Source organism: Trachypithecus francoisi, unplaced genomic scaffold (genome assembly GCF_009764315.1).
Source record: "Trachypithecus francoisi isolate TF-2019V2 unplaced genomic scaffold, Tfra_2.0 Lachesis_group20, whole genome shotgun sequence".
NCBI lineage: Eukaryota > Metazoa > Chordata > Mammalia > Primates > Cercopithecidae > Trachypithecus > Trachypithecus francoisi.
In genome coordinates, this window is record NW_022681466.1 from 21407622 (window position 1) to 21427451 (window position 19830).

At 54.0% G+C, this 19830-nt stretch overlaps 1 protein-coding gene across 3 annotated transcripts in view; it reads right to left on the bottom strand.

Moving 5' to 3' along the window:
- LASP1 (LIM and SH3 protein 1) overlaps nucleotides 1-19830 on the bottom strand; it is a 52537-nt gene that overhangs the window by 20244 nt on the left and 12463 nt on the right. For 2 of the 3 annotated variants that reach the window (XM_033183229.1, XM_033183230.1), the window contains exons 3-4: nucleotides 10499-10583; nucleotides 2735-2842 (exon numbers count right to left, since the gene is read on the bottom strand). In XM_033183229.1, coding sequence (XP_033039120.1) covers nucleotides 2735-2842; nucleotides 10499-10583 — 193 coding nt within the window. The remainder of the gene's footprint in view (nucleotides 1-2734; nucleotides 2843-10498; nucleotides 10584-19830) is intronic. The other variant, XM_033183231.1, reaches the window with a different exon arrangement.

Consider the following 19830-nt stretch of genomic DNA (forward strand, 5'->3'; position numbering starts at 1 on the left):
ACTCCCAGAGACGCTGATTCTGGCAGCCAGGGAAGAAGGCCTGTGAGTCTGCATTTTCAGTCAACCCTACAGGTGACTGTGCTACAGCTGTCTAGAGGCCCGTGTCAGACAGACTGTAATTGCCTTCACTAAAATCAAGAGTCTCCAGGCTTTGCAGTCATAGCCCATAGGTCTCTGCTAAAGCTGCAAAAGCAGCTACCAGATCGGGCTCAATCCCTTCCCCTAGCTCCTGCAGAGGACCATCAGCTAACTGCAGGGTAAAAGATGGTTATCTCCTGAGGTGTGGATGGTTTGGCCAGGGTGGTGAGTTTTGTCACTAGGATATTAACACCTCTAATAAGTGGGGGAGGGAAGAAGAGGATGTGGCTTAGGCTGAGTGTGGAGTGTTCTGGAAGCCTTCCAGAAAGGGAAGCAGGGATGACTGGGCTCCTCTCCCTCCTCCAAAACCCACAGGGTGAAGCAATGAGTGAACGGCCAGGAGGCTGGGGTTGCAGACTGGGAGCAAGTGTCACTGATAAAAGACATGGGCCTTTACATGAAAAGCCACAGAGGCTGAAGAGCCAACATTCCAGTTCTGTGAACCATTCCAGGTTTTCCCGATAATCTAACACCATCTTCCCCCTGCCCCACTTTCCAAGTGGTGAGCTCTGAGACACAGACCTAAAGGGTCTTACTTACCCTTTGGAGGGTCTAAGCCAAAGGGAAGCTCCAGGGTGTGAGGCCAGGCCCTGGCATATAAAGAATCAACCGTGACAGGCCTCTGGCAGTTGTGCGGGGGAGAAGGATGAGCGTGCCCGCCCCAGGCATGCCCTGCTAGCCAAAGGGAAGCATGCCATTTCCTCAGGCCACCAATTTCAAACTGCAGGTCAACAATCCAGTTGCAAAACCCATTCACAGTAAGTCTGTAACTAGCATCTTTTTGTTTTGTTTTGTTTTGTTTTTTTGAGACGGAATCTCAAGTCTCGTTCTGTTGCCAGGCTGGAGTGCAGTGGCACGATCTCAGCTCATTGCAACCTCCAGTGCCATCACGCCTGGCTAGTTTCTGTTTTTTGTTTTTGTTTTTTGTAGAAACAGAGTTTTGCCATATTGCCCAGGCTGGTCTCAAACTCCTGGGCTCAAGCAATCCTCCCACCTTAGTCTCCCAAAGTGTTGGGAATACAGTCCTCGAAGGGACTGTATTATGTGAGGGTGTATAGGGGCCTGCAACCAGCATCTTTAGAGAAGATCTGAATGTGGCCGGGCACGGTGGCTCACACCTGTAATCCTAGCACTTTGGGAGGCCGAGGTGGGCAGATCACCTGAGGTCGGGCATTCGAGACCAGCCTGGCCAACATGGTGAAACCCCGTGTCTACCAAAAATACAAAAATTAGCCAGGGGTAGTGGCAGGCACCTGTAGTCCCAGCTACTCTACTTGGGAGGCTAAGGCAGGAGAATCACTTGAACCCTGGAGGCGGAGCACCACTGCACTCCAGCCTGAGCAACAGAGCAAGACTGTCTCAAAAAAAAAAAAAAAAGATCTGAACTCCCTCTAAGTAGGAAGTACTCATTCATGAAAGCTTCTATTCTGTTTTCCCTCTACATAAATGTATGCCTGTTAGATGGGTCAAGACATACAATATGTATTTTATTGTAGGCTGAAGTCAGAGTCTGAAAGCCACAGTTTTGGGCATGGCTGGTTCTGCTGTTTGTAGGCTGCCTGCACCTCTGAAATCCACCTGACCCACTACTGCAGCCCACTCTATGCATGGCCCAGCAAAGCTCTTAAAGGAGCGCCCTGCTGAGGTAGCCAGGTGGAGGGTGGGAAGGGATGTGGAGCCCAGGGAGTGGGTGCTGAGAAGACCACCGGAAAGCCAGGACCCCCTCAATCTCTATCCCCAGTTCCTCAGCCCAGAGCGACAATGGGCAACTCACTGATCCCTTCTTGTTCCATACATGAAGACAGGTGCCCGCCTAAACCCTCCCTGGCAGGGCCTCCTGAGCCAGGCTGGCTGGGCAGCCCCTGCAGTTCTGTGTGCGGGTCCCCCATGGTTGCTGCTCACCACAGTGCCCTGCCCCCACTTGCCTAAAGCCACACAGGCTGCTTGCCTGTGGCTCTGCCAAGCAGGAAACCGACGCCTATTCTCTGACCACAGGTGCCATGGAGGGCACACGATGCTGGGGATAGTTGATCCCCCACCCACTCTCCACGCCCGCCCCTGCCACAGACAGATGCCACTGACCATCAGGGAAGTGGGGGGTGCGAGCCAGGGGGTGCAGGGCTGGCAGGCGAAGCTGGCTGGGGTTTTTACACAGGAAGGAAGAGCAGGCTGATGTGGGGGAGGAGGCCAAGGAAGGGCGGAAATGACTGCAATGTCAGCACCCAGGCGCAGATCAGGGGAGGCCAGGTGCTCCCCGCCCCCCAGTTCTGACCTTTGTGCTAAGATGAGACGTGCAGTCTACACCAATACCCACCATACCCAGAAAAAAGAACAACAGTCAGAGAGAGTGGGGGCTGATTTACCACACAGGTTCCCACACCCCCCACAGAATACAGGCCCTTCCAGGAGAAAATGCTACATGGGCTGGTCTGGGGGCACAAAGAGAAGAGGCATCTGGGAACCCCAAGCTCTTCCCCAGGCCCACCCCAGAGGGCAGGGGCGGGGGAGGCACTGGCTCCATTCACATCTGCCAGGCTGCCAGGGAGGGGCCAATCGGAGGGCAGCAGGGATGCCGCAGGGCGGGGCGGGAGCTCACGTTACTGATCTGGTCCTGGGTCTTCTTGATTCTCTGGAGCTCGGGCGTGTCTGCCACCACGCTGAAGCCTTTGCCCTTGTTCTTCTCAAACTCCTCCTTGTAGCGCACCTGCAGGTGGGGAGGAAGAGGGATTGGAGTTGGACCAGGAGCCGAAAGGGCCTCGGCTTGGGGCCCCTCTGAGGCAGCAACCAGTCAGGAGATGGGGACAGGGAGTCAGGAGAAAGACCCTGACCAGAAGTCCCCAACTCAAAGCAGAAGCAAAGAAGGTGTTAGACTCGTAATGATAAGCCACTGCTAAGTCTTCAGTGTGCTGAGTGGCGGGCACAGAGCCCAGGGCCTTACATGAACCATCTCCTTTACATCCCACCATATATACAGCCACGCAATTAACAGCTCCCATTTACAGACTAGGAAACGGAGCCACAGAAAGGCAAAGTCCCCTGCCCAACGTCACAGAGCTTAGCGGTCAATGAACCGCACTACCAGAGTGCAAACCCTCATCTGCCTGACTCCTGACCCTTCACTCCCAGCCCATCCTGTCTGGAAGCTTATAGGAAAAAGGTTCTTTCCAGAGCTCCCAGGGTGGCCCCAGTCCTCATGTTAGCCAGGATATGGCCCTGCCCACTGCGCCTGGGGGAGCTTTTCAGCAACCAGCTGAGTGAGGGCTGTGCCAAAGGACAGAGTTGGTGCCCAGAAAGGAGGGTGGTGAGACAGCCCCAGGGAAGGCTCCATCAATGCGCCTTTGACAGGCCCCACGGATTCTGGGAGGCTGCCGGGCTGGCTTCAGAGGCAACCACCATAGGAGGGGAGGAAAGCAGCAGGGGTCATACAGCATCTCAGCAGGTCTCCAAGCTCCAGGGAAGAACCCTTCCACCCCACCACAGTACTAGAGGGACTCAAGTCAGACATCAGAAAGGACTTCCCTGGCACGAAAGGTATTGAAATATGAGGAACAGCTTGTCCTCCCTGGGGGTTTTGAAGAACAGAATGAGGCTGAGAAAACTCATGGAACAGGAAACTATTCCCTGGCTTCCAGAGACTTCACTGTCCACCTCAGCAGCCATCTGTTCCAGACCCCAGCAGCTGCTTGGATTTCCTCCACAGGGGCTGCACTGTCCTGGACACGGGTCAGCCCAGGACACAGACCCGGGCAGTTCCCAGGCGGGGAATCATCCAACTGCAGCACCGAACTGCGCTTGGACTGCAGTGACTGCGCGTGCACACACAGCCGTGGCCATACCTGTCAGGTCCCCTGCACATGCCCATAGGGATCAGAGTCCTTGTTTGTCTCCTGAAGCCCCAGTCACTCATCCATGTGGCTCCCTCTCCTTCTCTGTTCTGATCCAGACAAGAAGGGCCTGGATGTGCTGGTCCCCGTCGGATCAGAAGTGAATGCAGTGGAGAGAGGGACCAACCCACCCCAAGAGTCCAGAACCTGCCTAGCACCAGCTCTTCTGGGAAGCCCTAGGCCAGCACGGTGACTCTTACTGGGAGACCCTTTGGGAAGTGGGCATTGGGGAAGGTAGGGCACTCAGAGACAGAGAAACGTAGCTCCAGATACAGAAGCCTGCATCTCAAGCCCCTGGCCTCGGTTTCCTCATCTGTAAAAGAGTTGTCACAGAAATCAGGTATAATATGGGGAGGGAGCTTCTTATCACCAAGTATGGGCACAAAGCCAGGCAGAGCTGGCACTAACACAGGCTCAGTCTCCCACTTCTGAGTGATCTTGGGCCAACGACTTCACATCTCAAGACTCAGTTCCCACATCTGTAAAATGGGTCACAACGCCAGTCATTCCAACCCATGATGCAGACAGTGGCTCGAAAGCAGCAGCGCATTGTGGATGGCCAGTATGAAAGTGCTCTGTCAGCGATGAGGTGCTGAACGAGAGCCAGTCCCCACTCCATCCCCTGCTTCCTGGCTTTCCAAGGGTCAGGCCCCTAATCAGGGGAATAATCGCCATGACGACGCTGCAATGACATCAGCTGGTTCCCAGGCTCGGGAACTGCTTCTGCCTTCCCCTCCCTGTTGGGGAAGGATCATTCATTTCACTGCTAACATAGGAGGCCCACAGAAGGTAGGGCTGAGGGGTAGGTGCTGAGAAAGGAGGGAGCCTGGGATCAGCACCACCTTGCTGTGTGTCTCTAAGCAAGTCAGTTCTCCTCTCTGGGTCCCCTGAAGGGAGCTGGCTAGCTGATCTCTAAAATCCCTCCCATTTGGGGTCTGTGACCATTTTTAAGCACCTTCAGACCCTGATCGTGGAGAATCAAGATGGGGAAGGCTCTTTGAGAGGCCTTTGGGTATGAAAGGGGTGGCAGAAGTGAAGGGTGTGGGGCCAGGGGTGTAGGGAGGGGGGCCCAGCCCAGAGCCCCTCCTTCAGGGCTCCCTTCTTGCCCTGGCAGGAGTGCTTGCCCCTGTGGTCTAGGATGGCTCACCAGGGTGCTGTGGGGGTCCCTGTGCAGGGAGGGACCTGCCCAAGGTCACAACCCAGTTGTCGCTCAGGCCAAAATGCAACTCAGTGCTTCAGCCAGAGGACCCCACTCCTGGGAGATGCCTGGGCTCCCACTTTGGAAACTCTGGTGTGAGGGCCAGGACTGACTGGCACCTGAGGCTCCTGACACCCAAACAACCATCATCCATGAAATTCTAATTGTCATGTCAGTTCTTAATTATTCTCCCTGTATCTATCTTGCTTCTCATCCCAGCAGACAGGAGGTGCAAATCAACTTTTGTTGGATGATGAATGAATTAACTGCAGACACGTAATCTCCAAACAAAGCAGCATAATTGGGAAAACAACTGCCTTGATGACCCAATATAATAAGAAGGATCATTACTTAAAAATTATGCCAGGCACGGTGGCTCACGCCTGTAATCCCACCGCTTTGGGAGGCGGAGGTGGGTGGATCACCTGAGGTCAGGAGTTCATGACCAGCCTGACCAACATGGTGAAACCCCATCTCTACCAAAAACAAAATACAAAAAAAGTTAGCCAGGTGTGGTGGGCGTAATCCCAGCCACTTGGGAGGCTGAGGCAGGAGAATTCCTTGAACCTGGGAGCCAGACGTTGCAGTGTGCTGAGATGGCGCCACTGTACTCCAGGCTGGGCGACAGAGTGAAACTCCATCTAAAAAACACACAAAAGTTAGGCTGGACTTAAAAACAAAATGGCTCATGTCTATAATCTGGGAGGCCAAGGCAGGGGGATCACTCGAGCCCAGGAGTTCGAGACCAGCCTGGGCAACGTAGGACTCCATCTCTATTAAAAAATTAATAAAAATCTCTAAAAAAATACAACATTTATTGAGCAAAATACAATACCAACAATTTCCACTATTATGTGCCTACTGTGTGCTGGGCCAATATACTTTGTAACCCATCCCCTTCTAACAAAAAAAGAAACTAGTTCTACACAGGACGCGGTGGCTGACATCTGTAATCCCGGCACTTTGGGAGGCAGAGGCGGGCAGATCACTTGAGGCCAGGAGTTTGAAACCAGCCGGGGCAACATAGCGAAACCCTGTCTCTACTAAAAATACAAAAATTAGCCGAGTGTGGTGGTGCACACCTGTAGTACCAGCTATTCAGGAGGTGGAGGCGAGACAATCGCTTGAGTCTGGGAAGTCAAGGCTGCAATGAGCCAAGATTGCACCATTGCACTCCAGCTTGGGTGACAGAGACGGACCCTGTCTCGAAAAAAAAAAAAAAAAAAAAAAAATTAGACACACCCAAATGGAGAGGAGAGCTGATGGAAAGGGCCGGGGCTGGAAGTCATGGTCAAAAGGTTGCCGTGTGTATTTCTCAGCTTCATCACGTCCAAGTTCCATTTCCTCTCTTTCCGGGACAGTAGTAATAGCAAACACTGAGTGCTGACTGCATGCCAGGAATCTTGAAATGCTTAACATATCCTCCTATCTCACACCACCCTCTGGAGAGAGGTAATCCCCATTTTTCAGACAAAGGCACTATACACAGAGGTTAAGCAAGTTGCCCAAGGTCACACAGCTGGTGGCAGCAGATGTGAGATTCAATCGCAGGCCAGCGAGTTCGGGCAAGAGTGATGCTCTACCACCCGTGCTGCTCACAAGATCCGAGGAGGACAGAAACCCCCCTGTAATTTCCCACGACCCCATCAAGGTGAGTTCATGAAGGGAAAAAAGGAAGAACAGTCTCCTAGCGCTTGGCACTTCTGCCTGGGATCAGGGCCACACAGACACCTCCAGCTCAGTCCCACCCCAAAGCCACTGCCTCTGCTCAGCCTGGGGGTGGGGTGGGAGCAGCAGGTGAGAAGGGGGGCTGGGGATCCAGCTGCCAGCCCCCTGCCTCAGCCAGGCCTGGGCAGGACCACCCAGAGGGTCATTTCTGGCCAGTTCTGTGGTTACCTCCTCCACAGGGGAGGCTCCAGGTGTCCCAGACACCCAAAGTGCCACTTTGGAGACCAATATAGAGATGGGAAAATAAATAAAGCTGAAATAGCCTCGGCAGCTTCCCAGAGACAGGGAAAGGCAAGGCAGGCCCAGAAGGGGCACGGAAAGAGGCCAGCTAACCTCGTGGGGTGAAGCTGGGTGAGCAGAAGAGGCTTCCATTTCCCTTCCCGCCAGCTCTGCCCCCACGGCGGCCACAGGAACCAGAACCTGTCACTGCTCCAGCCTGGCCAGCTCAGCCCTTCCAAGCCTCAAAGCATCAGACCCAGCCCCCAGCTTGAGGCAACTGGGTTTGCTGTCCCCATTTTACTGGTGAGGAAGCAAAGCTATGAGAGGAAAGACAGTCTGAGGCCAGTCTAAGACCACACAGCTGGTGGGTGGTGGGAAGGGAGACAGAACAGGCCTGCAAAGAGGGTAGCACCCTTTCCTCCCCGGCCTATCCTGGCCCTCAGCCCTCAGCCCCGGCCCCCGAGGACCCCCACCTCAGGGGAACACAGCAGTGCCCTCAGTGCAAAGCCCTACCCTAACGTTGCACCCCTCAGAGTATACAAACAGGGTCGGTACACTCCTGCCCACGGGCCCATCTCTAAGCTTCTTCAAGTGGGCCAAAAGTCCTTCTCAAGGGCCAGGTCATAGGGCTTGATGTCTGCCTCTGTCCCTGGGCTCTGGGCAAGCAGGGCAGCCTCTGTAAACCTCACTGTCCCTATCTGCATGATAGGGATAATAAGAGCCCCTCTTTCATCAGCTGGCTGTGAGGATTAAACAAAGCCAGGCATACACACATACATGCGTGTGCACACACACACACACACGGACACGGTCTGGCCCTCAGTGAGACCCTAATGAAGAGTGACCACCATTGTCGTCTCCCGAGAGGCCTGCCCAGGAACCCATCAGGCCATGACCCTGAGAAGCAGGGGGCACAGGAGCTCCCAAACCCAGAGTGTGGTGCCAGCTTCCCCTGTTGGGGGCAGAAGCAGCCCCTGCCAACAGCATGCCCTGCCCACCTGCTGCCCATCCTGGGCAGGGGGAACAAGGTGGGGGGGGGTGCCTCCTCCTTAAACCCCACCCCTCGGGGATCGGGTGCCGGGGCAAAAAGAGCTGCAGCCATGCTTTTGTGGGACTGACAAAGGCGGAGCGGTTTGAATTTCTCCCCTGAGAAGGGTGTGTGTGTGTGTGTGTGTGTGTGTGTCCAAAGGCCTGCCATCTGCTCCCAGCACCTCTTCCCCCAGGTCCTTCTGAGCCCCTCCACCTCTGGCCCCCAATGCCCTTCCACAGGGAAGGGAATCTGAGGCAGGAGTCAGGGCCTGGCTAGAATCTGTAAAATCTGGCCAGGTAGCCAGGCCTCCAGCCTCCTTGGCTGACAGCAGGCGGTGGTGCTCCCCCACTTCCCAGTAACTTCAGCTTCTGTCCGCAGGCAGGTGGGTGGTTGGTGTGAGCTGCTGCTCCCCTCCTCTGTCAGCCTCAGGCCCTACCAGGGCTGTGCGGGGTCAAGGGCCCCACACTTAAGAGTGACAAGACCAGGGCCCAAATCCTGGATCCATACTCACTCACTCACTCACTCAGTTCCCCTACCTGTAAAACACAGACAGTGGGTCTTTTACCTTCCCCCGGAGCCCAGTCAAGGATAAACAAGGGAACCAACTAAAGGCACTTGCTAAATTACACAATTTCTTTCTTTTCCTTTTGTAGAGACAGGGTCTCACTCCGTCACCCAGGCTGGAGTGTAGTGGTGCGATCATGGCTCACTGCAGCCTCCAACTCCTCAGCTCAAGTGATCCTCCCACTTCAAACTCCCGAGTAGCTGCGACCACAGGTGCACACCACCATCCCGGCGGGTTTTTTGTTTTTTGTGTATGCTTTGTTTTAGGGATCAGTTATTGCTATGTTGCCCCAGCTGGTCTCAAACTCCTGGGCTCAAGTGATCCTCTCACCTTGGCCTCCCAGAGCACAGGGATGGCCTCCAGCCCTAAATTACAAAATTTCTCAACAGCATAAGGAACTACCATGCTTATTGTTAAGGTAGAGACTGTTTCTTAGGGAGTGGATAGTCCCTGAGTTAGACAAACCTACATTCAAAGCCGCCAGTGTCTATTTCCTCTTCTCTGAAGGCAGGTGATCCTACAGCTGCACAGGGCTGGGTGAGGATTAAACAGCTCACACGCCCGGAGCACTGATCCCTCCATCGCCAGCTATGAATATTATTATTGCCTCTCCTACCACCCGCAGGACCTCAGGCAGCCCCTTAATGTCGCTGGGTCTCAGTCGTCTCATCTGTAACAATGGGGAAGAGAGTACCTTCCTCACAGGGCTGCCAGGATTCTGAGAGAGGGTGCATGAGAAGCCTGACACAGGGCAGGGTCCGTTCTCCCTGATGAACCCGATTCCGAGAGAGGGTGCATGGAAGGACACAGGGCAGGGTCGGTTCTCCCCGATGGACCCAGTCAGTCACATCAAGATCAGGCAGCAGGAGTCCCCTCTGGAGGAACTAGGAGAGACCCCCTCTCTGTGGCCCGGGTGAAACCTCTGCAGTCTTCTCCCGGTCCTGAGTGGGTCCTGGGTACGCTGTCCACGTGGTAAATTCCCCTACATGTATTCTCGTGCATAATCCTTTCATCGGCTGAAGCCCCGCCCCACCCCACGCCACCTCATCCCTGGCCAGGTTTGTCCCAGGAGCCCTTGCACCCCCAGGCAGGGTGGGTCAACTGTTCTGTTCTCAGGACTCCAGACCCTTTGCTTATTCCTCCGTGTCCCCTAAAGACCAAGTTCTCCCTAGGCCTGCAACCCATCCTTCCCTCCTACAGGAGCACACACCTCCCACTCAGCAGTGCTCTGGAAAGTCAAGCCAAAGGAGACAGAGGCAGAACAGCCCCCCATCCCGCTCCCCCATGGCAAGGCCCCCTTCACACCTGGCCCTCCAGTGGGTGGAGAAGGTTTGGGATGTGGCTATAGAGGATGGGCTGCACAGCCTCAGACTGGCATGACCTGGAGGGGCAAATTCCCTGGTCCTCCCCAAACCCCTCCTTTGTGGGTAAGTGTGAATAGTGAAGAGGGAGGGGAGAGTGGCTTCCTGGAGGTGGGCTTTAGAGAGCCCCAGAGTGGGCTCAAATAGACACGCACACCTCTCCGATCCCCTCTAGGTAGGAAGTGGGGGAACGCTGTACCCTACTTCTTTGATAAAGTCAGGGGTGGGGTCAAGAGTCAAGGCAATGCTAGGATTTCAGCACCTTGGCCTTGCAGAGTAACCAAAGGGGAAGGTACTCTTGCCAAATGCCCACCTTACAACTTCCCTCCCCAGCATTCCTCCCCGCCAGGCCCCCGGTACCGCCCAGCCCCTCACCTGACTCTGGAGCTCACTCTGTTGCTTGAGGCGAAGGTTTTCCGGGGTGTCAGCCACCATGGTAAAGGACTGCTTGGGGTAGTGTCTGCAGGACAGAAAAAAACAGAGTGGGGGTGACTCTGGGGGAGGGGCAGGAGCCTCTGGGCTTCTCACAAAGCACGCTCTCCTGGGAACTTCCTCCTATGCCTGGGCACCCCCTGGCCCGGCCCTGCAGGAGGACCTCAGTGTCCACTACCAAGGCCGGGGGGAGGAAGCATTTCTCAGACTCAGCTGGGACTGGCTGACCTGGGAAGACACAGCAGGCATCAGTGACGGGCCAGCCAAGGAGAACTGTCCTGAGTGAAAGGACGGCCACTGGGACACTCTCTGAGGGTTGAAGGTTACCCTTGTTTGGGGATAATCCATGCCTTGTGCCTACCACACATGGAGGTCAAGGCAACTGGGCCCGGTTGGGGGAAGATGGGCACAGGTGAGTCAGGACTAAGCTCTTAGCTAAGACAAGAAGTGGAGACCAACCACGCAGAGGAGAGCAAGCGGGAGACAGAAAAAGAAAGGGACACACATATCCAGGGGGACTTCCTGGAGGAAGTGGTGTGAGAGAAAACACATGGTTAAAGTGGTATTTCAAAGGGTTAACAAGGTCCAACCTAATTGGAGGGTAGGTGGGAAGGCCAGCTTGAGGATAAAAAAGGAGGTCACCTGAGGGTGACAGGTAAAATACAGGTTGAATATCCCTTATTGCAAATGCTCAGGACCAGATGTGTTTCAGATTTTGGATTTTTTCTCAGATTTTGGAATGTCTGAATATTCATACTGAGACATCTTGCGGATGGGACCGTTTCCTATATACCTCATACACATGGCCTGAAGGTAATTTTATGCAATATTTTAAATAATTTTGTGCATGAAACAAAATTATTGACTGCTTTTTGACCTATCACCTATCACATGAGGCCAGGTATGGAATTTTCCCTTGTGGCATCACGTCGGCACTCAAAGCTTTGTATCTTGGAGCACTTCAGACTCTGGACTTTTAGATCAGGGCTGCTCAATCTGTAGTAACAACAGTGAATTAGGCCAGGCACGGTGGCTCACGCCTGTAATCTCAGCACTTTGGGAGGCTGAGGCGTGCGGATCACGAGAGGTCAGAAGTTCGAGACTAGCCTGGTCAATATGCTGAAACCCCGGTCTCTACTAAAAATACAAAAATTAGCTGGGTGTGGTGGCATGTGCCTATAGTCCCAGCTACTTGGGAGACTGAGGCAGGAGAATCACTTGAACTCAGGAGGCAGAGGTTGTACTGAGCCAAGATCCTGCCACTGCACTCCAGCCTAAGCGACAGAGCCAGACTACGTCTCAAGAAGAAAAAACAAACCAAAACAAAAAACCAAACAGTGAATGTCTCCCCTGTGCTAAGGGCTTATGTGCCCTAGTTCAACGAATTCTCACAGCCACCTGTGTGACTGGTACTCAGTGTACCCCTTAGATAGATGGGAGAACTGAGGCCAGAGAGGTTAAACAACACGGCCAAGACACACAGAGATCCAGATTTGCGCCCAGGCAATCTCTTCAGTTCATGCTGAACTTAGTCGCCAATTTCCAGGCCCAGGACAGCCTGGTCCCCAGCAAGAGGGCCTGGCTTGGAGGCAGCAAAAGCCAGGGCAACCCTCGGAGCCTGCAGAGACCTCCAGAAGAGTCTGGTCCAACTCCCTCATTTCCGAGGAGAAAACTGTGCTGGCGCCAGGCCACCTCTCCCTTAGCAGTCTTCATAATTAACTTATGTATCACATCGAGGTATTGTCTTCTCTCTCCACTACTTCTCTATGAGGGGAGGGATTTTGGGGTCTCTTTTGTTCACTGATTTACCTCAAGCTCCTAGAATAGTAGGCGGTGCTCAGTAAATAATTGTTGAATAAACAAATGTCAGGCTGGGCGTGGTGACTCACGCCTATAATCCCAACATTTTGGGAGGCCAAAGTAGGTGGATCACGTGAGGCCAGGAGTTCGAGACCAGCCTGGCTAACATTGCGAAATCCTGTTTCTATTAAAAATACAAAAATTAGCCGGGCACTGTCGCGTGTAGCTGTAATCCCAGCTACTCAGGAGGCTGAGGCAGGAGAATCGCTTGAACCTGGGAGGTGGAGGTTGCAGTGAGCCAAGATTGCGCCATTGCACTCTAGCCTGGGCGACAGAGCAAGACTCTGTTTCAAAAAAAAAACAAAGTCACACCACGAGTTAAAGCTGGTGTGGGACTAGAACTCAGCCCTTCTCCATCCCCCTCTCATCACAAGGTCCCCTGACAAACCAGCTGCAGGAGAGACAGGCAGCTCTGAGCCATGTAGTTTGTATGTATTTCTCACACCATGTGCTGGTATGAGAAATGTCTGGGGGTCTGCATGGGCCCCAATTACCTCAGGGACTGGTGGGTGGCCCGTCAGGCCATTTTTAGCCCTGGGTGACCACAGCCCACCACAGCTGTGACCCCTGCAGATGCCTGATTCACAGGCCGCACCCAGGTAAGCGACAGATGGCCTCCTGGAACCTATTTCTAGGCACGTGCCACCCAAAGTTGACACACCCAAGAGCTAGGAACGAGCTGCCCCTCTGCTCTGCATGTTCTCCAGCCGCCCATACGGCCGTGTATCAGAGCTACCCGTAAACCAGCGACTTCCCTCAAGGCTACCACTTGTGAAGGGCAGGACTCAGGATTTGGAGACCTCAATCAAGGGAGGCATAACTTTCAAGGGCCCAGTGCAGGGCTCTGGCCCTGCCAGACTTACTGGGTGACCTTGGCAAATCCTTTTTCCCTTGGGCCAGTTTCACTGTCCTGGATCCAGATGATTCTAGCAGTGCCCCTCCCCCAGCTCTCACCTGGGTCCTGGCCACCCAGGTCAGCCCAGACTCGCAGTTCCTCAAGCAAAGGAAGGGAAGATGAGGAAAGGCAAACACAGCTGGCAACAGACGTGGCCTGTGATGAACGTGTGGACAAGTCTGGGGTCCGGTCCCCATGCAGCCAGGGCCACCCACAGCTGAGGAGCTCCCTTCAAAGTTCCTGTACAATTCCAGGGCAAGGGATGATCAACCATGAGTCTGTTCCTAGGGACCAGAAAGGGAAGCTCTCTAGCAGGGCTGGCAGGCCCTGAGGCCCTAAGAGGGAGTGCTTTGGGGAGGAGACAACCCTCCCCCTAAATCAGAGCCATTCTGCAGACTGGGCAGGGGCTGTGTCGAGGAGAGCATATGGAAGTAGAGGCGCATGTGGCAGGAGCAGGGTAGTGAAGAGGAGCAGCTCTGGCCCAGCTGCTCCTCTTAATTCTGAGAAGATGGGGCTGGTTAGCATTTGGTGGGGAAGGGTAGAGGCAAGCAGGGCAAACGCATCCTCCAGACCCGGTCTGCAAACCCTGGGGTTTCTCATTTGCCAGAATGCACAGGGTTAAAACAGGCCAAGCTGGGCGCAGTGGCTCACGCCTGTAATTCCAGCACTTTGGGAGGCCAAGAAGGGCAGATCTCTTAAGCCAGGAGTTCGAGACCAGCCTGAGCTACAGAGCGAGAGCCTGTTTTTAATTAATAAATAAATAAATAAATAATAAATAAATAAATAAGGCCGGGCGCGGTGGCTCAAGCCTGTAATCCCAGCACTTTGGGAGGCCGAGACGGGCGGATCACGAGGTCAGGAGATCGAGACCACCCTGGCTAACACGGTGAAACACCGTCTCTACTAAAAATACAAAAAAAACTAGCCGGGCGAGGTGGCGGCGCCTGTAGTCCCAGCTACTCGGGAGGCTGAGGCAGGAGAATGGTGTGAACCTGGGAGGCGGAGCTTGCAGTGAGCTGAGATCCGGCCATTGCACTCCAGCCTGGGTGACAGAGCGAGACTCTGTCTCAAAATAAATAAATAAATAAATAAATAAATAAAAACAGGGGCCAGCTCCAGTGGCCCAAGGACCACCAGACAGGTACACCTGACGTGCTCCACCCACTCCACAGTCTGAAGTTCCTACACATACTGCACTGTGCCTCACACACGATGAATATATAGATGCGCCCTCTGCACCGATGGGCGCCTCCAAGACACGGAGGCCAGCGGGTTCGCACGCAGCCGCTGCATTAAGGCCATGTCCACATACCCCCTGCCCCCCACACTGTGTCCCTCTGCTCACCCTACACCCACCAGAAGGTCTTGGGAGCCCCTCCAACATGCAGCAGGCACCCTGGGTGGGGCTGCCAGGTACTTCATCCTCTCTTCAGAAGCACCCTTCCCCCTAGTCTCAGCCCCCGACAGCTGGAGCTCGAATCCCATCAGAAGGGAAGTGGGGGTGAGCCAGCCCAGATGTGAGCTCAGCTTAATTTGGCAGGAGTGAGGGAGGATTTTAATCCTGCATCAGATTAATTAGATTAAAGAGGAACTCCAGGCCTCCAAGCTCCTTCCCCTGCCCCCTAAGCCCAAACTGAGGCAGAGGAAGGCAGGCAGACAGCTCGGGCTATATTCCTCCTGCTGGGTCAACCCTGTCCCCTCCCCACAGCTCACAGTCCCCAGCCCCCAGCCCTGGCGAGAGGACTCTGCCTTTCCCTCTCCCTGCTCACTACGCTTCAGGTTTCCATGGCAACCTCATCTTCAGCTCCAGGCAGGAAAGCAGCAAGAGCTAGAGCGAGAGAGGAGAGGTCTATAGGGGTGGGGGAAGAGACACAGACGGCAAGGGGGTCCTCAACTAAGGAGAAGCCCATGAGGGCAAAGTCAGGAGACTGTGTCGATAGGATCTTTATGGATAATTTAGGTGAGGAGGACAGGTGTCACGGGTTTGTTTCTAGAAGCAAAGGCATGAGAATGTCAGTGCTGCACCCCTTCCCCCACCAGCATGCCGGGCTTCAAAGAAAGCTCCAAATGATTTGACCTCCCTCCAGAAACAATTTTTGGGAATTCTACCTTTTCCCTTCCTTCCCACCCCATCCATTACCCCCAGATCCCAGCAGGGATAGTTGGAAATGTATGCATGCCAACATGGGTGCTAAGACAGACCAGGGGCCACCTGTCCCAGCTGGTGACCCCGCTGGAACCCAACCCCATGACAGACTGGGCCACGGCAAGGAATGAGGAACAGGGTGATCAGCTGGGTGCAGGGCAGAGTCCAGAGCACAGCTATCCTTTGTCCCACAGGCCAGCCTGTACCGGCCCCTTGTTAATCATTCCAAGTGGATGGTGGGCTCTCTGCAGGTGCCCCACCCGTCCTTCCTCCCTGCTGTCAGCTGCTCTGGGGAGTTTGTGGGGAGAGGCGTGAAGACAGCCCTGTAGGACAGGAAGAAGCGGGGTAGGAACAGGGACTGGACAGGATGGGGCAGGGCAAACAGGCAGCTATTGACAGCAGCCTAGGGCTTCAAGACAATTTACAGAGACACAAAGTAACATCTTGGTACACTGCGTCCTGTGCACATTCTCTTGAAACCCGCCACACAGCTTTGGGCTGGCATTCTCATTGTGCCATTTTATAGATGAAGAAACGGAGGTCCAGTGTCAAGGGCAGAGACCTTGTCCAAAGCACTCTCCTCTACACCGCAGCTGCCCAGACAGCGAAGGGAAGGCCAGATGGACCCCAGCCACCTCCAGCACTCAGTTCTGGGGAAAGATGTGCTTGGCAGGTTGGGTGCCAAACAAAGCACTTCATCCTTCAAACCCAACTCGTTTCCAAGCTCGGCCATTACGAGAGATACTCCGGAGCCTCTCAGTCATACATACTTAGGAGCTGCCTGTCCCTCTGAATTTTTCAAAAGTATATGATACAGGTCGGGCATGTAATCCCAGCATTTTGGGAGGCCGAGGCGGGCGGATCACCTGAGGTCAGGAGTTCAAGACCATTCTGGCCAACATGGCAAAACTCTATCTCTACTAAAAATACAAAAATTAGCCGGGCATGGTGGCACACGCCTGTAATTCCAGCTACTCAGGAGGCTGAGGCAGGAGAATCCCTTGAACCTGGGAAGTGGAGGTTGTAGTTAGCCGAGATCATACCTCTGCACTTCAGCCTGGGAGACAGAGACAGACCCCATCTCAAAACAAAAAACAAAAAACAAAAAAGCTGGATGCGGTGGCTCACGCCTGTAATCCCAACACTTTGGGAGGCTAAGGCGGTCGGATCACTTGAGGTCAGGAGTTCAAGACCAGCCTGGACAACATGGTGAAACACCGTCTCTACTAAAAATACAAAAAAATTAGCCAGGCATGCTAGTGGCCTCCTGTAATCCCAGCTATTTGGGAAGCTGAGGGAGGAGAATCGCTTGAACCCAGGAGGCGGAGGTTGCAGTGAGCGGAGACTGCACCACTGCACTCCAGCCTGGGCAACAAGAGTAAACTCTGTCTCAAAAAATAAAAATTAAAAAAAAAAAAGGATATGATACAGAAGAGGCCCTGTGTCCCAGGAGAGGGCTTATCTGTGAGGACCTCTGGGTGGCCTTCCTGCTCGGTGGGACTACAGAGGCAAGGATTCTGGGCTCACAGGTGACAGGGACAGCTTGTCGGCCACCAGCCTCATTCCCCAGTCCTACCATCAGCCACACTTCCAGGGTCAGAAGAAGAACAGGATAGCCAACCCGAAAGCCCAGCGACCTTTCTACACAGAGCCTTGCTCCTTCCAGGCTTGGACCCCTTCAAAAACCACAGCTTTGTGTTCAAGGAGGAACAAAAATACATCAACAAAAGCAAAAAGGAGCTTTTGGTTTTACCAAAAGGAAAAAAAAAAAAAACAGCCCCCACATCCTGCCTCTAGAAAGAGCTGCTGATTCCAAAAGCCCCTGCTGGGAAGGCTGCCCACAGGCGGGAAGGGAGGGCTCCCTGCTAAGCCAGTTTCTCACCCATCCGTCCCCTCAGGCCTAAGGGGCTGAAGTGGTGGGATAGGAAGCAACAAGGAGGCATTGTTCAACCAGAGGGAAAAAAAGAGCAGTCAAAACCATCAAGGCTAGACTTGAGGAAGAACTTACCAGCTGTCAGACTGCCGTCAGATTGCACACAAAATGAAAAGAAAAAAAAAAAAGCCTGCCCCTGTCGGTAATAGAGAAAGAAAAACAATTCTGCCAAGTTGAGTGAGGCATGGAAACGCAGGCCTGTTTCCTCATCTGTAAAACGTGGGTGTTAGGAAGCAAAGTGATCCCTGAGGCTCCAGGAGGCCTGGAGGACAGGGATTTGGGGGTAAGCGAGGTGGGAGGGCTACCTGGGGGCCATATTTGGCCACTTGGGCTGGCCATTTGTACTTGCCCTCCCCCACACTGTCATCCCTAGTTCCAATTTTTCCAGTCAGAGGCAGAGAATTTTGGGGAGGAGGGAAAGCCCTAGGCCCCAGTACAGGGTTTGCCTACTCCTGCCCCACCCACTTTTATTTTTATTTTCATTTTTACATTTTTTAGAGACAGAGTGTCCCTCTGTTACCCAGGCTGGAGTGCAGTGGTGCAATCAGGGCTATTTGCAGCCTCAACCTCCCAGACTCAAGCAATCCTCCTGCCTCAGCCTCCCAAGTAGCTGGGACCACAGGCATGCGCCACCACACTTGGCGAATTTATTTTATTTTTTGTAGAGATGAGGCTGGTCTTGAACTCCTGGCCTCAAGCGATCCACCCTCCTCAGTCTCCCAAAGTGCTGGGATTACAGGCATAAACCACTGCGCCCAACCCTGCCCACTTTTTTTTTTTTTTTTTTTGAGACGGAGTCTTGCTCTGCCACCCAGGCTGGAGTGCAGTGGCCGGATCTCAGCTCACTGCAAGCTCCGCCTCCCGGGTTTACGCCATTCTCCTGCCTCAGCCTCCCGAGTAGCTGGGACTACAGGCGCCCGCCTCGTCGCCCGGCTAGTTTTTTGTATTTTTAAGTAGAGACAGGGTTTCGCTGTATTAGCCAGGATGGTCTCCATCTCCTGACCTCGTGATCCGCCCATCTCGGCCTCCCAAAGTGCTGGGATTACAGGCTTGAGCCACCGCGCCCGGCCCCTGCCCACCTTTTAAAAGCAGCTGGGATTAAAGACAGTTTGCTAGAATCCAGAGACACATAAGCACCCAGCCTTGTCTGGCACAGACCACACCCCACTCCCATCTGATGCCTAGGGGAAGGGGCAGAAACATAGTCCCTGGTTCCCCAGAATCAGGGACATCTTCACCCTCCTCGGTCCTCACTCCACAGCTCAAGGAAACTGGAGAATGGACCCCAGATGTGTGCAGTCAGAGAAGAGGGGAAAGGTGCAACCAAGTCCCCCACTTTTCCTTGCCCAGCCCATGCCCACCTCCCACTTGACACTTCACAAGCTGGTTCCCCTGGCTGGCAACCCCGCCTCCTGTCAGTAGGGCCCCAAAGAGGAGGGAACAGGCAGTTATCTAGACTATCTGCAGGGACTGTCTCCAGTCCTCTAGACTATCTGCAGGGAGACAACGATGCAAGTTGATGCTAAGCCAGGGCGTGTGGACTGATCTGCCCCACTTTTGGAAAATCCAGTTTACAAAACAAGTAAGGGAGGGCATAAATATCTCTCTCACCAAGAGCGGGCTCACCCTTCCCACCCAGAAGCTTCAAGAAAGAATTCCGGCCAGGCAGTGGCTCACGCCTATAATCCCAGCACTTTGGGAGGCTGAGGCAGGTGGATCACCTGAGGTCAAGAGTTCCGGACCAGTCTCACCAACATGGAGAAACCCCGTCTCTACTAAAAATACAAAAATTAGCCAGGCATGGTGGAGGGTGCCTGTAATCCCAGCTACTCGGGAGGCTGAGGCAGGAGAATCGCTTGAACCAGGGAGGCAGAGGTTGCAGTGAGTGAGCTGAGAACGCGCCACTGCACTCCAGCCTGGGTGACAGAGACTCTGTCTCAAAAAAAGGAAACAAAAATAATTCAATTAGCAGTTCTTCCTCCACCACTGGCTATTGTGCAAAAGCCGGGAGTGCACCCTCAACCTTGCCACAGCATTGGCTGCATGGCTGCAGCCCTGAATGTGGAAACACAAACACAGCCCATTCAGCCCAGCTCCCAAGTCCTCCTCCCCCGCCCCAGCACCGGTGTGGGTGGCTGCCTACACACCCGGCATGTGTGTAACTGCATGCACGTGGGGGTCCGCCACACCAGGCGGGCTGGCTGTGAGCTCTGGCCTGTGTTTTTTCCCCGGCCTCTCCCCCAAACAAGTCTGATGCAAAGACAGAAACAGAAGAGGCCTTTTCACTGCCTACTTTACAGTCGCTTTCTAGAACTTAAATCTGAATCTTGAGAAACCACAAGGAAAGATAGCTTTCTTCTCTCTTGACCAGCCCCCTGCAAGATCCTAGCTCCCCTCAGGGTTCAGAGATTAGCCAGAGATAGGCAGAACATAGAGGCCTC